The 19,810-nt window shown below is 41.7% G+C and overlaps 1 protein-coding gene across 2 annotated transcripts in view; it reads left to right on the top strand.

The window, feature by feature from the left end:
- The window catches only part of LOC149841622 (protein trichome birefringence-like 13), a 34,243-nt gene extending 15,306 nt beyond the window's left edge, over positions 1-18,937 (top strand). For both annotated transcript variants that reach the window (XM_089998589.1, XM_089998588.1), the window contains exons 4-6: positions 13,268-13,388; positions 16,707-16,841; positions 18,373-18,937. In XM_089998589.1, the coding sequence (XP_089854715.1) occupies positions 13,268-13,388; positions 16,707-16,841; positions 18,373-18,624 (508 nt within the window). In that variant the 3' untranslated portion in view covers positions 18,625-18,937. The remainder of the gene's footprint in view (positions 1-13,267; positions 13,389-16,706; positions 16,842-18,372) is intronic.
- The last annotated feature ends 873 nt before the right edge of the window (positions 18,938-19,810 follow it).

The raw sequence follows: 19,810 nt of genomic DNA, 5'->3' as shown, positions 1-19,810 counted from the left end.
GCTTGCTCCCCTGGTTGGGAAACTCGGCTTGGGTCGGTTGGAGGGCTCACTACGGGTCGTCCGATATTCCTGCCTCCGCTTCAGCTTGTCCTCGATGTTCATGGCATAACTGCTGGCTTAATGTTTCGACTGTGACACAACTAAAATCATCAGAGATAGCAGGGCGGAGACCCGAAATGTACCTCGTGACCTGCTGGCGAGCTGTTTCCTCGATCTGCACACGCAGGGAAAGACGATGGAACTCCGCGGTGTACTCTGCTACAGTTCGGGAACCTTGGCGCAGGGTCAGGTATTCCTTGTAGGCTCGCTCGGCGTGATCCGAAGGCACGAACTTTGACTGCATCAGTCTTTGCATTTCCTCCCACGACTGTACGCGTTCTAATCCCTGCCGCTCCCTTGATCGTTGTAACTCCACCCACCATGTCTGTGCTAGGCCTCTCAATCGTGTAGAAGCTAACGAAACACGACGATGTTCAGCAACTGTGTGATAATCGAAGAAAAACTGCACTGCATAAGACCAGTCGAAAAACTGTTCTGCGTCGAATCGCCCCGCAAACTCCGGAAGATCCAATTTCACGCCATAGGTGGAAGAATGGTCTGGTGGTCTCTGTTGTCGCGGCTCCACTATCCCTGCCGGATGCTCGTTCCAGAAAATGTCGTCGTCCCAAACTGCTTCATTGCCCATACGATGGTATTGTTCGCCAGGATGCTGGTGCTGTCGATCTCTCCTGATGGGGGGTCGGCGGTCGGGGCGCGCCGGTTCCGACTGACATTGCCTTGGTCGGGTTTGCCCGTGGGCGGGCACCATCTGTGGCCGGTATGAGGGTACTGGAATGACGGGAAGTCCAAGGTTCGGGGGAAGGTTCGGTTGAGGTTCTGGTTCCGGACGGGTAGAATTGGTATAATATGGTTGTGGGTTAGGAATATGGGGTTGGGCCGGATATTGAGTTGGGTTTTGGGTCAAGTCTGGGTAAACGGGTTGGTTTGGGTTTGGGTATGGGTATGGGCCTTGGTTTGGATAAACGGGTTGGCTTGGGTTTGGGTATGGGCCTTGGTTGGTATATGGATGGGTTGACTCGCCCGATGGAATGTGAATCGGGCCCACTCCTACACTACTCGTCGGACCCAGATAGGGATGGGAGGGATCGAGGTTCGAGTTTTGGGGATAATAGGCTTGGTCTGAACTCGATCCCCGATCCAAGAGATTATGGGTCTGGTTCTGACCCGGCTCAAATCCAATCTGGAGCTCCGTCCGGGTCCGATATGGGTCTGGGTCGGTATTGGATTCGATTGTGGGTTCGAAACTAATGGGTTGGGTTTGGTTCGGGATGGACCGCGAACCAAACCCAATTGGATTGGCTGGGTAAGGGGGTTCGGATCCCAGACCTGCTCCCAGGGACCCAACGGATGGTCCCCGAAATCCAGGCCTGGGTCCTGCTGAAAACTGTTCCGGCCCGGACCCTTTCGGGTTCGGACCCATCCACACGGGTTCGCCAGGTTCCACCCGCTGGCTGGTTATCGCAATGCTTCTGCGCGCGGGACCAGGGGGGAGAAACAACTCTTTCCGGGGTCGGGTTGCTGCGCTGGGGCCCGCAGCGGGGTCCTGCGTACTGCTGGGTCCTTGCGGACCCAACCCTACCTGCGGCAAACCCACAGGAAACCGAGCCTTGGTCTGGGGTGCACTCGGACCAAAATTTGTGGCAGGACCCGGTGTGTCGCTGGGTTCCTGCAGGCCCAGCCCAGCCGGTGGTATAGCCCCCATGACTCGAGGCCAGGGCGATACTGTACCAACGACATGGGGTTGCCCTGCCCTACCTTCTTGGTTCGGATGGGGGGTACCTGTTCCGTGTGACGCCGTGGCTGTCGTACCTGGGAGTGGAGGAGGATCTGCTGGTCGTGGAGCAGCAACACAGTCTGGTTGACAGAACGTCGGCTGGACTGCTGCCGCGTCTGCTACGACCTTCAGTGCACCCTCCAGTCTTTGCCTTGAGGTCGCAGTGGAATCCACCAGCGACTCAAGGGCAGCGACTCGGCCTTCGACCCCATCCAGTCGCCGGGATATGGTTGCCACGTCCCGACTGATACGCACCACATTTTCTTGTATTTTTGTCAACACCTCCATGACACGCAGCATTGGGTCTTCGCTGCTCGCCTCCTCACGCGCTTCGCCTTGTACTGGATCGGTTCCCTCCTCAAGAGCCATACCGCTGATGAAGTCGGGACGCCCGCTGCTTTGATACCACTTTGATGCAACTCACGTTGAAGGAGGAGAGAAAATAATGGCCCACCGTGAATCGGTGGGACTGATTTTTTTATTAACTCAGAAATGTTTCAATAAACAATAAAAGAAATGCAATAAACAGGGAAGAATGCAATGGAAAACAGGAAATCAGTAAAGAAGGGAAAACTGCAGCAAAAGAAAAGTCGGCTGGGCTTCTTTTAATCTTCAATGCTCTTCACGCAACCCTAGACAGCCTTTTAAAGACTGTTTACTGGACCGGGTCGTGGATCCAGGTTTGGATCCGACCCACGATCCGGTTCAGTCTCCCTTTGCAGCTGGTTCTGGGGCGTGCGAGATCCACCACGCCTGACGTAGGTGCGCAGGGGTACCTCCCTGTGTCGTGGCTCCGTCCCTGCAGGTGAGTTATCTCCACGGGGTCTTGCATCTGCCCTGTGTGGTGGATCGAGTGGCACGCTGGGACCAATCGGGTCCTACCCTGCATCACTTAGTATCCTAAAATTCGTGTCTATGATCATTGACAAATTGATAGAAATGCTCCGCCTTTACTTTCTTCTCACAAAGCTCTATGTCTATAGGACAATCCTATTTGAGCTCGAGTTAGGCTAGTTCATCCCAAAGAAGGGATATAGTATTATAATATTTACGGATGCTCATATCCCCTTGGGTCATAATCCTTACTTTGTTTTGAAGATTTCACACATGGGCAATATCTTTTAAACAATACATATCTTGAAGGTATTTTCATGCATAACATAGTTGGCAAACCCGTGACTCGGATCACTCGACCCTTGACTCGTGGGTTAGCGGGTCGACTTGGTAACTCGGACGGGTTAGGACCTAGTTTTTTTTAGAGGCTTGATGCTTGCTTGTCCGAGAGAGAGAGAGAGAGAGAGAGAGAGAGAGAGAGAGAGAGAGAGAGAGAGAGAGAGAGAGAGAGAGAGAGAGAGAGAGCATCATTTCATCTGTTAGAGGTGAGACTCTAAGAGCTGAGTTGATGCTCTCTCTCTCTTGCCTCTCAGACAAGCGAGCATCGAGCCTCTCAAATGCTCGCCTTTGAGAGAGAGAGAGAGCACCTGGCTATCGGAGGCGCGACAGACGATGGCTGTCGACAATGCAACAGATGGTAATTGTCGGTGGTCGATGGTCATCGCCCTAGGGTTGGAGTTGCAGAAGGGGCGAAAGAGAACGAGAATAGGTGAGAGAGAACGAGACCCTTCTCGAAAAAAACTTACTTTTAAAGCGGTGAACCGGTTCAGATCGAAACAAACCTGTTCAAAATCTGTGATGACACTGTAAATCCGTCTTGATTCACCGAGCCGTGTCTCAGTCCTGAATCGGTTGACTCAGCCCGAGTCAGTTGAGTTGGGCGATTCTTGGCCGATCCACGCTCAAACCTGGTTAAAAAGGTTTGGGCTGGATCAGTGGCCTAGTTACTAGGCGATCCGATCCAACTCGAATGATTCTCGATGTTGAGACTGATTGTTCTATTGAGTTTTTAAGCTTAAGCTTTATTAAAAAGTAGGTTATTTGATATTTCATAATTAAGGAGGGACTTGTATGTAATTTCTTTTATTGGCTTCTCTCTATTTAACTTAGAGGAGATTAGCCCTAAGCATTAAAAAAAATAACGAGTTCTCTCTCTCTCTCTCTCTCCTTTCGTCTGCCTCGGCTCTGGTGCTCCTCATTCAAGTTTCCACATGGTATCAGAGTAGTGGATCTCGGGAGCCTGAAAACGTGATCGCCCTACACCAAATCGTAAACAGGTGTAGTTATTTTTATTTATCTAATTGCATAGATCTGATCACAGATCTGATGTCTGACTAAGGTCATGACACAAATCTGTAATCAGATCTACAGATCTATTGCAGCCAAGTTGGGTGTTACGGCAGAGTAGGCGTGATTTTCTGTTTCGTGGAAGGAGTTTTTTTTTTCAGGCGTGATTTCTGTGCCGTGGAAGCAGCATGTTAATAAGTTTTTTTTAATTTCTGTGTCGTGGAAGCAACAGTCGTGATTCTTGTTTCGTGGAAGTAGTTTTTTTTTTTCAGCAGGCGTAACTTTTGTGTCGTGGAAGCAGCATGTTAATATTTTTTTTTGTCTGTGTCGTGGAAGCAGCAGGCGTGATTTCCTGTTTCGTGGAAAGTTTTTTTTTTGGCTGTCGTGGGATCTATGTGTTGAGTGCAGCTGTGTCGTGGAAGCAGCAGGCGAGATTTCCTATTTCGTGGAAAGTTTTTTTTGGCTGTCGTGGGATCTATGTGTTGAGTGCAGCTGCTAAAATCAGACCATGAACAAGTTGTCGTGTTTGATGATGTTCTGACTTTCTCAGATCTATGTTTCTGAGTTGTTTTTCCCATTGTGTCTGACGTGGGTTGAATAGTCAGGTGTGGTCATGGAATTGGTTGGCGCGTGATCGTGAAACACGCTGTTTTCTGTCAATTGTAGCCTGTCGTGAATTTATTTCTGGTGTGGCAGCCTTGTGTAGTCGTGGACTTGGTTGACGTGTGATTATAAAACACGATGTTCAAGTGAGTGAATCCGATTTTTTTTTGGCAGCTGCAATAGCATCAAATATCTCCCATATCCTGTTAGTACTATTCAGTATGGGTGAAACTTCAAAATTTGATTCCAAAAATGAGTATATTGGGGAGTATAAGGCTTTTGCAAATCCTTTCTCGTATGGTTCTTCTGTGAGATTGAATGAAACTAACTATGTCAGGTGGTCCAGAACTTTTATGATGTCGGTATCTGGACATCGTAAAAAACATATTTTGTTGGAAAATGAACCGAATGAAATGGTGGGAAAATACATTACTTGGGACGAAGATAATGACATCGTTATGTCATGGATCATGAATAGTGTCGAACCTTATATTGCAGATGGTCTAATTTACTATAATACAGCAAAACAAATGTGGGACAATCTTTGAGATACATACTCTCAAGAAATTAATGTGAGTCGTATCCTGCAAGTCGAACAGGAGATATATAATTTGCAGCAAGGAGATCAGACCTTGACTCAGTATTATGCCTCTGTCAAAGCAGCGTTTGAAAGACTCAATGCCCACAGGCCTCTATGCTGTTCGCAGCAAAAGGATCATCAAGAACAGACTATGATAGCTCGGTTTCTCACAGGTTTGTCTTCAGAATTCTCTGTTGCAAAAGTACAAATGCTAACTGGATCCGATGTTCCTACTCTTGATGATGCATATAATCGTCTGAGTAGACTTGTGATTTCTCTTCCACAATGTCACCCTGTGTCTCAGTCATCTGCTCTAGCTGTCTCATCTGGTTATGGACGTGGAAATATTCAGAATATTAGAGGACGAGGTTGTGGAAGAGGTATTGGAGGCAGAGGAAAATTTCAATGTACCTTCTGTGAAAAATCTGAACATTTAGAAGATCACTGCTGGGATAAGCATGGTCGTCCAATTTCTTCTTCGTCAAGGCATAATGTTCCAAAAGCTAATGTTACTACACTAGAGGTAGAAAATGCAAATGACAATACTTCTGCAAGTGATAATATCACCCTTAGTTGATCAGAATATGATGAGCTGATAGCACTTCGTCCCTCAAGCTCCTCTTCTCCTGTAGCGGGTGTGGCCTACTCAACAGGGAATCATCTTCTTCAGAATGATAGTAAGTGGATTATTGACTCTGGTGCATCCAGACATTTGTGTGGGAATTCGCTTTTCTTTTCAGATCTAAAGGATATTACTGTTCATCGAGGAGTCTCATTAGCAGATGGGAGTTCTTCACCAGTTGTTGGTCAGGGAAATATTTCTATATCCTCCTCCTTGCAATTGAAAAATGTTCTTCATGCTCCTTCATTTCCTCAAAGTTTACTCTCTGTTAGCTGTCTTACCAAAGAACTAAACTGTAGAGTGATATTTGACCTGATGAGTTGTCATTTTCAGGATTTGCTGACGGGGAAGAAGATTGGTGGAGGCTATGAAGAAAATGGAGTCTACTACCTACATCATCCAGTGGGCAATGTTTATGCTGCAGTAGAACACTCATCCAACCCTGTTCAGTGGCATCGTCGTCTTGGTCATCCTTCATTGTCAAAGCTTCGTTATGTCTTCCCTCAAATTCCTTCTACTACATCATTTCAGTGTGAAGCATGGCAGATGGGCAAGCATCATTGTAGTTCGTTCCCTTCTAGTCAGAGTCAGTCTAGTCACAAGGTTTTTGAACTTCTTCATGCAGATGTATGAGGTCCTAGTAAGATTCCTACTAGGACTCAGTGTCGTTATTATCTTGTTATTGTTGATGATTTCTCGAAGTTGTCATGGGTGTTTTTAATAAAAGAAAGATCTGAAGTTTCAAGTATTATCAAATCCTTAATTCTTGAAATAAAAACTCAGTTTGAATCTGCTGTCAAGATTGTTCGCACTGATAATGCCCTTGAGTTCAAAATAAAAGTCTTGTTGCAATTTTATCAAGACTATGACATTCTACCCCAAACTACTTCTGCCTATTCCTCTCAACAAAATGGTGTGGCTGGACGAAAACACATACACCTTGATGTCGCACATACCCTTATGATTCAATCAAATGTTCCTGCGTCATATTGGGGTGATGTTGTCACTGCTTGTTATCTGATCAACCGCATGCCTTCATCTTCCGTGGGAGATCAAATTCCACTACATATCCTAAATCCAAATGCCTCATTCTTCTCTTTCTCACCTAAAATATTTGGATGTGTTTGTTTTGTGCACAAACTTGGACCTGACCGTGATAAATTAGCTGCTCAAGCTACAAAATGCATGTTTATAGGATATCTCAAAAATCAAAAGGGATATCGTTGTTATGATCCAATCTCTCGGCGAGAGTATGTCAGTGCGGATGTATCTTTCTTGGAATCCATTCCATATTACTCTAGTACCTGTACTCAGATACAAGTTGATCCAGCTGAGTTATTTCCACTTCCTGTACCTCCTTTTCCTTTGGAATCTGTGCCCCCATTACCTAACCAACCTTTATCTCCTTCACGATTTCATAATCCTCTATTGGTATATGTGCATAGAGCTCCATCCCCTCCAGTGCCTTCATCTTCTTCTTCTCTTGAGGTAAGTATTACTGACAACAGTGCTCTTCATGATGATAATAACAGGCCAATCGCTCTACGGAAGGGGACACGACAATGTACCTTATATCCCATATCTCATTTTGTGTTCGATGTCAGAATTGGAAATCAGATCAAAGCTTTTGTTTCAGCCTTATCTGCTAAAACTATTCCTCTGAACTATCAACAGACAGAGCTCGATAACAGGTGAAAGCTGGCCATGCAAGAAGAAATGGATGCCTTAATGTCTCAATATACATGAGATCTAGTTGATTGCCCAGTGGATGTTGACATTGTTGGATGCAAATGAGTATATACAATAAAATACAAATCAGATGGTTCTATTGAAAGGTACAAGGCCAGATTAGTAGCCAAAGGGTATACTCAGACTTATGGTATTGACTTCTTTGAAACTTTTTCTCCTGTTGCGTGGATGGGTACCACTCGCCTTATTATTTCAGTGGCTGTTCACCATGGATGGAGTTTGTGTCAATTAGATGTGAAAAATGCATTTCTATATGGGGATTTGACTGAGACAGTATACATGGAACAACCTCCTGGATTCGAGGTTGCGGGGGAGTGTCAGAAGGTGTGTAGATTAAGAAAGACGATATATGGTTTGAAACAAAGTCCGCGTTCATGGTTTCAAAAGTTGTTTGAAGTGATGTCAAGTTTTGGCTTTAATAGGTCGGCGGCAGACCATACATTATTTATTAAGAAAACTAACTTAGGTATAGTTGTTATGGTGGTATATGTGGATGACATCATTCTTATAGGAGATGATATGAAAGATATTGAAGCTATAAAGGCTCATCTTTAAAAACATTTTGTTACAAAAGACCTTGGTTCACTTAGATATTTTCTGGGAATAGAAGTTGCCAGGAGCCGTGAAGGAATGGTTCTGTCTCAACGGAAGTATGTTCTTGACCTATTAAAAGAAACTGGAATGTTGGGAGCTAAACCAGCAAATATTCCCATGGACTATAAAGTTCAGTTGTTTGAAGAAGGGTCAAAACCTGTTGATAGCAAAAGCTATCGCTCATTGGTAGGGAAGCTACTATATGTTACTGTGACCAGACCTGATATTGCTTTAGCAGTAAGCAAAGTTATCCAATTTACGGACAAACCAACTGAAGTACATTGGAATGCAACAATAATGATTCTCAGGTACTTAAAATCTTCTCCTGGAAAAGAGTTATTATTCAAGAAAGGTGGAACCCTGGAAATAGTGGCTTACTCTGATGCTGACTATGCATGATCTGTAGTGGATAGAAAATCTACCATAAGGTTTTGTGTGTTTATGGGAGATAACCTAATTTCATGGAGAAGTAATAAGCAAAATGTGGTTGCTAGGTAAGTGCAGAATCAGAATATAGGGCTATGGCCTAAACTGCTGCTGAATTAATGTGGGTTCGTACTGTACTAAACGATCTTGAGGTGAAGATTTCCTCTCCCATGACAATGATGTGTGATAACAAGGCAACCACATATATAGCGAACAATCTTGTCTTTCATGAGAGAACAAAACATATTGAGGTTGATTGTCACTACGTAAGAGATATGGTTCAAGCTGGTCATATCGCTACCAAATATCTAAAGTCGAAGGACCAAGTTGCAGATATGTTTACAAAGCCTCTTTCTAGACCAAATTTCTCAAAATGTTGTGACAAACTGAGCATGATTGATATCTATGCTCCAGCTTGAGGGGGAGTGTTGAGACTAATTGTCCTATTGAGTTTTTAAGCGTAAGCTTTATTAAAAAGTAGGTTATTTGATATTTCATAATTAAGGAGGGACTTGTATGTAATTTCTTTTATTGGCTTCTCTCTATTTAACTTAGAGGAGATTAGCCCTAAGCATTAAAAAAAATAATGAGTTCTCTCTCTCAGCCGACCTCTCTCTCTCTCTCTCTCCTTTCGTCTGCCTCGGCTCTGGTGCTCCTCATTCAAGTTTCCACACTCGAGTCGGATCGTTGGGTTTGCTAACTATGTCGCCAAGCTTGCAGACTTTTTTATGTTCACATTAGGGATGAGCAATGCCATGATTTTGGAAAGACCCATCTTTCTTTATTTCCACCTTTTCTCATAGTCGGCAACAACTTTGTTCATGTCTTCTCCTTGTAATGCAACCTCCTTTGCATTGTCATTCTTCGTGAGGACAAGTTTTGGCTACTTATCGGTGCCATCAACCAATCCCCATAGCCCTTTGCTCCAAATATGGTGCTTCACAATAGAAGCATCACAAAATTGGTGCTATTGAACTTTATGAGAATGATGGTGATAGTCTCATGGTTCTCCTCCATGATGATGATCAAGAAAGCAAGGTGAAAGAAGAAAGAGTGATGGATAGCAAAGCTCCTTTGAACACCACGAACTCACGATCATACAAGCTCATGTCCACATAATCCTTTTGTCCACAAGAATCAAGTGCCCAAAGCTCTGATACCATGTAATGAAATAAGGAATGGTTCCACACAGCTCACAAGAGGCACAAACACAATCCACAATAAGGCACAAACACAAAAGTCGCTAAGGGATAGAATAGGGCACTCAAACAAAATAAATAATTTATTAATAATAAATTCATACTAAATACATAACAAATAAGGGACAAGTCCCTTATTTATACAAGATACAAGGGGTAAGAGAAGGCCAATATAGTCGTTGGGGAGCTCCCAACAGCTAGAATATTTAGCCGTTCGGAGTCCTTGATGACTATAATGATCAAAGACCATTTTACCCTTTAACAAAAATAAAAAATACATTTCCCCCTAAAATATATTTTAAAATAGAAATAAAGATATATATATATATATATATATATATATATATATATATATATATATATATATATAAAATCTGACGAAAGGGGAGCTTTAGTTGTACTTGTGCCATTAAAATTTGCATGCAATACTGCAAATTAGTTCATCCAAGAAGAGTTTTCTGGATTAAGAGTTGAAGTCTTCATGCATTGAACTTGATGGCCATATGCTAACTATGTCACATAGGTGCAGGTGCGGATGCGGCGATGCGGCACTTTAAAAAAACTTGGGTGCAGAGAGGATATATATAATTTTTAATAGTTTTAAGTTAACACTATGTGTATTTGTGTGTATTTATGTATTTATATATATATAATATAGATAAAAATGGACTTGATTAGGGTTAACTGAATCTACTTTTGGATAGAAATGGACCTCAATGTGGTTGACTTCACCTAACACAAAGGAAGCTGTGTCCAAGTGTCGCACCTGCCTGGGTGTGGGTGCGACGCGGGTGCGGTGCCATGTTAGAAGAGTCCGTGTGACATAGATCACATGGGTATGGGTACGGATGCGAGTACGGAGGGTACAATACAACAAGTTCGAAAAATGTGGGTACAGGGACACAACTATATATAATCTCTTAAAGAATCCAAATTTATTATAATGGATCTATTCAAACCCATTACCCAAATTATAAATCAACCTCCTTTAGTCCTGAACCTATTTTAAAAGAAAGAAAAGACATTTTAAATGTAAAAGAGTAGGAAGGGTAAAATAAAATTATTTTGAAAACAAGGGAGTATTTAAATTTTTGTGCTTTCATTTTTAAAACCCATTCCCACCACCTCTCTCTCTCTTGATGCAAATAGTAAGAATGAGATGAAGGCGAGGAGGACCCATACCTCTGCTCTCTACCCCTCTCTCTCGATGCAAAGAAGAAGAACGAGAATGAGGAGGATGACCCCATATCCCCCTTCTCTCTTTCTATATGTACGAAAGAGAACGTGCAAGAAAAGAATAAGATGAAGAAGCAAGGAATACCCTTTTTTCTCTTCTCCTCATGCTCCTCTTTTTCTTCCTCTTTCTCCTCCCCTCCTTTTGTTTCTCCCACTTCCTAGGGGAAGACAAGAGAGAGAGAGAGGGAGACAAAGGGGGAAGACAAGAGGCGAGAGGGGGATGAGGGGAATCAAGAGAGAGAGGGTAAGAGAAAGAGAGAGTGTGTGTGTGTGGGTGGGTGGGGGGGGGGACAGAGGGGAAGACGAGAGAGAGGGGAGACATAGGGGGAAGATGAGAGGCGAGAGGGTTTGACCGATGTCGGCGTAGTGCGGTACCCGACTCGTGGCATACCTGTACTGCGTTGTGCACCCGCCCTCTGTGTCGACACGAGTACGTTACCCCTTCAACCGTGTCGCTGTTACATAGGATGCCAAGGATCATAGCATTATATAGGGCTAGACAATGGGCGGGCTGGGTCAACCCAGCCCGTTTAGTGGACGGGCTTGGCCAGGCCCTTGATTTGCCAGACTTGGTCAATCCCGACCTGTTGACCAACCGGGGCAGGCCTAGGCCAGATTTGGGTTGGGCCCGGGTCTAATAAAAAAATCCATGGCCTGCTCGTTAGGCCCATAGGTCTAATGCGGACCAGCTTGGGCCAGGTTGCAAGCCATCGTATGTTCACAACATTTCTCATTTGTTTCCTTGAATTCATAGGCTCCTTTATAAAATTTTTAAAAAAATGCAAAAGAATAGATGGGATCCAAGATGAATCCATTTTTTAATCACATACTTGACTCGATTTGAATATATATATAAAGCCTGCGGGTAGGCCGACCCGATCCATGATTTTGTCGGGTCAGATTTAAGCCCGGTTCGGGTCGGTCCTTCTTCCAAAAACTAGGTCTAAGCCCGACCAGACAAAATCACGGGTCGGGCCAGCCCACATGCTAACGGGATATCTGCAGGCTTTATATATATATTCGGGCCGGGCCTCGGGCCAGGTGGCCCTGTTGTCCAGCCCTAGCATTATAACTAGGGGTGTCAACGGGTCGGGTTTACCTGGACCCAAACCTTGTAGGGTCCGGGTATGGTGACAAATAAGAAGACCCGAGTCCAGACTTGAAGGTCCGCTTAATACATGGACCTGGGTATAGTTTGTGAAAGTTTATACCAGACTCGGGCCCAATCCGAGTTCTGATTAAGACCCACAAATTTTCAATGTAAAAATGATAAAAAATGTTAATTTACTGGGTATGGTCTGGGTCTGGTTCGTGTAGTTCTTATCGGGTCTGGGTACGATTTCTCTTATAGTAAACCCGATTAGACCCGGATCCGGACCCGATACCATACCTGAAAATCTGGTCCAAGTCTGGTTCCACCTGGGTCCGAACCAAACCGACCCATTGACACCCCTAATTATAACCACAAAACTTGGTTTCATGTTCAAAAGTATCGAATCAAGAAAGAAGAAAAGGATATGGTAGTGCACTCTCATCAATGTAAGGAATTAAGTTTTAATTACTTATCTGTCTGTTTATTTGTTGTTCTTCGGAGCAAAATAAAAATTTTAAGTGCATGGAAAAACTTTCACCTGAAACCAAGCAGCCACAGAAAAACACGTGAGGTTAAAAGCAGAAGACAAGATCAAATGACATCACCACATTGCATTAATGAAGCAAGGATTGTTTGAGGTCTTTATGTCCAAAATATGATATCCTGATTTCAGTATTGAGGCTGTCAATTTCAAAGTTTCTGTCTACTTTGTGGTTACATAAGTTTTTTTTAATAGGCAAGCTGTTTTTTAGGCCTTATCTGATTTGAAGCTGAGACCCCTTGGTTACATAAATTTTCTGCAGTGGGAACTCATTTTTTCATTATTATAGGCCAAAAATAATAAAATCTGATTTTATTATCAAGACTGTTGTTGCACAAGTTTCTGACTATATGGTTGAGAAAGTTGCTGTAGTGGGGAGACATTTTTTCATTTCCAATTACTTCTAGCCAACTACCTGGAAATTTCGCGACTAAATAAGCCACAAAACTAAGTATTTTGATGTGCTTCAAATGTCTATATTAACTTAAGTTATTCTATCATATATAGTTTCATCAGGTCATGTGATTTACAATTTCCAGATATAATGTGCTATAAAGGAATATCTTGACTCCTTTTCCTTATTTCCATGTTGTAACTTCTTGTTATTAGGTGGTGGGCACCTTCAAAGTTTGATCCAGTGAGTTCACCCATGCTCTTTTTCGAAAAGGGTTTGCCTGTGATTCCTCCTAAATCTCCTGAGTTTGGCCTAGATATAACTCTAAAATATATGGTATGGCCTATTTCTTTTGGAAGCATAACATTTACTCAGTTATCCGGGTTTTTCTATTCCTTATGCAGTAAATTTAGGTTCAAAAAGTTGGTCATTTTTTTTATTAGAAAGTCCATCTGGAAACTGATAACTGCAATGGGTTGCATTTTTCATAATTAGTAGTTTTTGTTTGTGATAAATATTAGGTGGTCACATGCACAGAATCCTATATAATCTTATCTCTGTTGGTCAGTATGTGTTTCCATGTCAAGGATTCTGATTCCTGTACATGTCAATTTAGGAATGGTTGTGGTGTTTCTAGTTATATTTGATATTTCCTTCTATAATGTTTATGAGAAAGGTTATCAGATATATAGGCTTGAGATGGTTCAGCAAGTGTTCTAGAAGACCTTGAAGGATAGTTACCAAGATGAGATACACATGAAATGAAAATGTTGAGAGAAAATAGTTTCAGTCAGTGGATTGGTGGAATTAAGTGTCAGTTGAACTTCATGCATTGTGATGTAAACAAATATCCATGTAATTCGTGAAGAGAGGTGTTTGAAGCAATCTTATCAGTATCGGTGCGCATCGGCCGATACACATTATATCGGCAGAAAATCGATACGCTTCACCCTGAATCGGCTATTTTTTAAATAAATGCAAAAAAATACTATTTTTTAATGGTTTTAACAAGTGTCACATTATGATTGACACATAAGAATTTTATATTATTTTCTGACCGATACAGAACGATTCACTTGAGTATTGGTATCGGCCAATACAGCTGAATCGATGGCCCAACGAATCAGGGCCGATACCGATACTGACAACATTGGTTTGAAGTGGAAAATTGTAGTTTTTTGAAATAAAGATTGCTGCACTAAAAGTTCTGCAACAGGGAAATTAATCAGTGTGATTTCAGTTACAGCAGCATCATATGGAAATATGGAAGTTGTAGGCCATTAGTTGATTGGGCTTGTATGAAATGCCATGCTATTACAGATATATGGCTTTGAATACCTGAAAAAAAAGCACGTTGGAATGAGATTGTCGGATATAAGTGATGATTGCAATTCTGTATAATCAAACCTTGTACATAAATGTAATTCTTTATTGTACTTGTAGGTTAACAGGTAGAGAAGTAATTGACTTTCCAATATTCAAATGTCAACCTTTTACCTTTACCACTACTTTTATGAAACCATGGAAAAGGAAACTTTCATCATATTGGACACCTAATGAGGATGGGAATTCATATTCAAGAGGAAAATCAGAAAGAGGTTACAAAAGTAATATTTTTTTGGTGTACTTGATACAGGTTAAGAAGTGATTGACCTTACAATACTGTAAATTTCAACCATTTTTCTTGGTGACTGCTTCTATGAAACCATTGGAAAGAGAAATGCTCATTATATTGGATGCCAGATGAGGATGGGTGTGCATATTCATCAAGGAAAACAGGAAACAATAAATCAATCACATTACTATATCAGAATCATTTTTTGTGTGTAGGCCGTCGGAATCCCCACCTCTCAACTGCACATTGGCAGGCCTCCAGTTGGTAAAACCCTTGAGGTCCCCCCTGCCCACCGGGGAGTGCACCCAGCTTCGACCTTGTGGAGGGCGATGTATCAGAATCATGACAAGTAAGGACATCAGGAAAAGTGGGCAAAATAATAAATTGGTTATATTGATACATGTAACCATAACAAGTAAAGGGAAGCAGACACCAATCCTTTTCAGCATGCGTACTCTTAGAATATATATTTTGGAGGCCATTTGGTGTAAGCACCTTTTTGGATTCCATGTTGGGGATTGATGTTATTTGAGCTTATAGAATATTTCACCATTTTTTCATTTGTTATGTGCTATTGCTTTTTCTCAAATACTTCACTTAGCCCTATTTACCATTGTAGACTTGATAGATTGCATGCCAGTTAGGGGTGTCAACAGGTCGGGTTTGGTTCGGACCCAGCTGGAACCAGACCTGGCACTGATTTTCAGGTATGGTATCATGTCTGAACCTGAGTCTAATCGGGCCCACCATAACAGAAATCATACCTGGACCTGATAAGAACTAGAATCAGACCCGGGCCATACCCAATAAAATAATATTTTTTTTATCATTTTTACACTAAAAAATTGCAGCTCTTAATCGGAACTCGGGTCGGGCCTGGGTCTGGTATAAAATTTCACAAACTATACCTGGATCCATGTATTAATCAGACCTTCAGGTCTGGACCCGGATCTTAATTGGGTCTTCTTTTTTATCACCATACCCGGACCCTGTAGGGTTTGGTACGGGTCGGGTCTGGGTAAACTCAACCGGTTGACACCCCTAATGCCAGTAATGCTGAAACTTGACAAGGCAAAAAATGGAGAACTTCAAATGTCTGTTGAGAATGGTCAGCATTATGTCTGTGGTTCTTTTTTTCTTTTCTAAATTTTCTACAGTCAAGACTGTGTTGTTAATCGCTACTTTTCTTTGTTATTTATCATTAGGATGACTTTATTCACAGTTTTCATTGTTGAGTCTCCACTTCATCATTTGTACCATGTACTTTACCAATTTGGTGTGTGTTTCTCTCTCTCTCTCTCTCTCTCTATATATATATATATATATATAGTGCTTGATTTTATAAGGTAGGTTTTTAAAAATCTGCTCTTAGAGCATTTGATTTTGACACATGGGTAGGTTTTTGTAAGGTTTGAAAAATCAACGGCCGAAAGTCTTAGTAAATTTTTGAGGCTCCAAATATGTTTTTTTTTCATCAAAAAAACATGATGCAGGTGTCGATTCCTAGTAAGTCATCCATGCTGAACACATTTATGGGATCAGAATTGTGAAAAAAGCACAGGAAAACTTGAAAAACCCCATTTAGCATGTTTTCATCATTATATATATTTCCTTTATTTCTAATAAGCTTTCTTATATTCCCAATCTCCTCTTCAAAGGTCTCTGACTTTTGTAAATAGGTAGATGGTACCAGACAGAGCATTCCAATATTTTGCTCTGCAGATGAAGGTTTTTAAGGAAAAGGCTTTCCTTGACAAAAGGTGACCCTGAAGAAAGCAAGAATGTTTGAATTTGCTATTATGAGAGAGTGTTTTGTCCAGCTTTATTGTCTTGGAATTGTTAGGTAGTTTCTACGTTTTTATAATCATTCATCATATTTTTGTGTCTTGGTGGTATTGTCTCTAAACATCAATCTGGTGGACGAGTCCTTTTGTTTGAATCACAATGTCAGATTTTTGATACATTGTTTATATTCGATTAGACATGAAACCATATTTTATATCTTCAGTTTCCTATTGGATTTTTTTTTAATTCAACAGACATTGTTTGTGGAGAGACAAATGAAAGCCAGCGGATGGAAATTTTTTTGCACGCAGTCTCCAAGGCATTTTGAAGGTGGTGATTGGAATGAAGGTGGTTTTTGTCAACGCAAAAAACCTTTGCTACATGAGCAGGTACCTCTGATTTTACTGTAGTGTGTTATCATATGGCATGCTGAGGCAGAGCCAAAGGGGGCACTTTCCCCTGCATAGTTGCTAAGATTGTTCCTGCCATGCGAATTTTAGCTATGTTATTTTTATCCTGCTATACTTTGGCTTGAGGTTGAATAACTCGGCTTAGTTTCGACCCTGCTAGTGATTGAGCCAAACTCAGGGTTTGGTACATGTATATCCATCACTTTTCAATAGACTTTTGTAATCAAGCTTATTGGTCAATGTGTCATGGACAGAGTTACCAGAAGCACCTATACCATAGGGGAAGCGCGCTTCCCCGATACGCGTTTCGGAAGCGCGAAATGTCGCACTTCCGAAACACGCGGGGAAGTGTCCTTTTTTTTGGGGGAGTGCGCTTCCCTTTTATGGGAAGCGTGCTTCCCTCACGCTTTCCTCTTTTTTTTTTTCATTTTTTATTTATTTTTTCTTTTTTCTTTTTTCGCCTTCCCCATCGCTTCTTAGGTCACTTCCGGTTTGCTTCCTAGGTCGCTTCTGGTTCGCTTCCTAGGTCGCTTCCGAGACGGTTCGTGATTCGCTTCTAAGTCGTCCCACGCTTCCCGCTTCCTAAAATTTTGAAAGTGCCTCGCTTCCCGCTCTTGCTTCCTGTATCACTTCTCGCTCCCGCTTCTTCGACTGGCAACCATGGTCATGGAGCCATAGGCCAAGCCCCATAAGACACAGGCCAAATCTGGTCACCTAAGCTTTCACCTAGATCTGAGAACCCTTAGGGGTTCAACCTGAGCGTCAACCTCCTGATTCATATGTCCATAGCATGCCTCCCAGGTGAAAAATATTCCCAGGTCCATCACTGATTGTGTGCTTGTTGGTCGTAATCCAATATCACTGGAAGCATCTCTTATGTGATCTTTGCTTGTCATATTCACTTTTCTACTTTTCCTTTTTTAAACTTTTCCTATTCCTTTTCAAAAAGGTTTTCGTATGCTGGTCTTTAATTTTTCTTATTGAGGTTCTGTTATCCAGGACCTCTATTTTAACCGTAAGTTTATTGTTTGGCGGGTTGCAATTAAGGGTCACAACATTTTAGGCAGTAAAATGCATAAAACAGTTGAAGTTCTGAACAAATGATCTTTGAATTTCAATCACTATTCCTTTTTTACTCGCAAACGAAAAAAGTTCCAGAAAATGATAACTTGCCGAGGATGCATGAGATTTTTATGGAAAATGGTGCGAAGGCTCCGTTAAATATGTCAAGGATGATTTAGTGTGAGTCACCGGTTGGAATCATTGAGAAAAGTGGATAAAATATGTTTGACAAGAGTACAATTAAAGGGAAAGAGGAAAAAAATAAAAAAATGATAAAAAGTAAATAAAAGAAAAATTGAACTGGGTTGAAGAATGATGGGTATATGTTTCAAGAATTGCAACAATGTATTAACCCAGGTAGTGTATTGCTTTATGCAGTTGATTGGATTTAATAGGAATGGTCCAGTCTGCTCACCGTGAGTTTTTTGCTGATTGGTTCTCTTCTCAGGTGGAGGAATTGTTTTCTCTTGACAATAACGGAACAAATAGAGAGGCACGATTGGCGAATCAGCACATGTATCGTGCTATCAGAGGTACAAGTTTTCGCATTCTGGACATTACTCGCATGAGTGAATATAGAGCTGATGCTCATCCATCAAGTTCAGGAGGGAAAAAACATGATGATTGCATGCACTGGTGCTTGCCAGGAATTACAGATTCATGGAATGACTTGGTTGTTGCTCATCTAAATGGAGTTTGAAATGTATGCATCTCGATTCCTCACTGATCCTATATATATATATATATATATATATAAGGATAACACCCTGCAGGATTTGAACCGTCGACATCTCGGTTACGATCGTGTGACGTAACCATCCAGCTATCTCATTTCCTCCCCAAGATGTGTTGGTTTAAACAAGCAGTAGCAGCCCCTCGGTTCAAGTACAAGCCTCCTTGTTGGTTTACAAGGGAGATTCTTAGACTGAACACAATTGGCTGTAGAAAGTTGTGTGAGACTTCCACACGGATGCCCTGTACTCATACAATAAAAAGTCAAGAAATTAATCCAATCCCAGCTTTTCTTTCGATACGATAATCTAATCCCAGTTTGCTTAATGGATTAAAAAGAGAACAAAATTCAAAACCCCGGGACAGTTGTGCTGTAGAAAGCTGTTACCCTCTTATGCTGTAGTGCTTCCTTTTCTTTTCAATTTCGAAATTGGAATCTTATAGATCCCTTGTGGTGGTGCATTCTGTGGTTCCAACCATAGTGATCAATATGTGAAACAGGAAAAAAAACAAATCGTTAAAGGTAATATATTGATTAAAAATGTTGCTCATTCAAAAAGATGGACTAAGAGATGGCATAAAAATGAGAAAAAAAAAACGATGACATATACAACTTAAGTTTGATTTTGATTTTATAAAATGAGATCCAAAGAAAGGAACATGTGTGAGAATTTTATAAACGATGCATGGTCTAATGTGCAGACCCAGAATCTCTCTCTCTCTCTCTCTCTCTCTCTCTCTCTCTCTCTATATATATATATATATATATATATATATATATATATATATATATATATATATATATATATATATATATATATATCCAACAACATCAACATTGGTAAGACACTACGGCAGAAATTCTTGCGAGAAAATAACACTTGGTCTGTCACTCAATTACATGAAGGGAAGCCATAGTTATTCATAAATACATTATAAACCTTCACAGGTACAGGAAATTCTCTTGATGGCAATGTTCCTTGCACAAGTTAGATACATGTAATGACTAGGGCTGGTAAATGAGCCGAGCGAGCCAAGCTTGGGCTGTTTGGGCTCGGCTCATTAAGGGCATACCCCTGCTCAAGCTCGGCTTGCGAGATCATCATGAGCTGAGCTGAGCCCAAGCTCGTTACAAGCCTATCATGAGCTAGCTC

Source organism: Nuphar pumila, chromosome 3 (genome assembly GCF_984573655.1).
Source record: "Nuphar pumila chromosome 3, dmNupPumi1.hap1.1, whole genome shotgun sequence".
Classification (NCBI taxonomy): Eukaryota; Viridiplantae; Streptophyta; class Magnoliopsida; order Nymphaeales; family Nymphaeaceae; genus Nuphar; species Nuphar pumila.
Note: the sequence above shows the minus strand (reverse complement) of the source record. Positions and strands in the feature narration are given on the sequence as shown.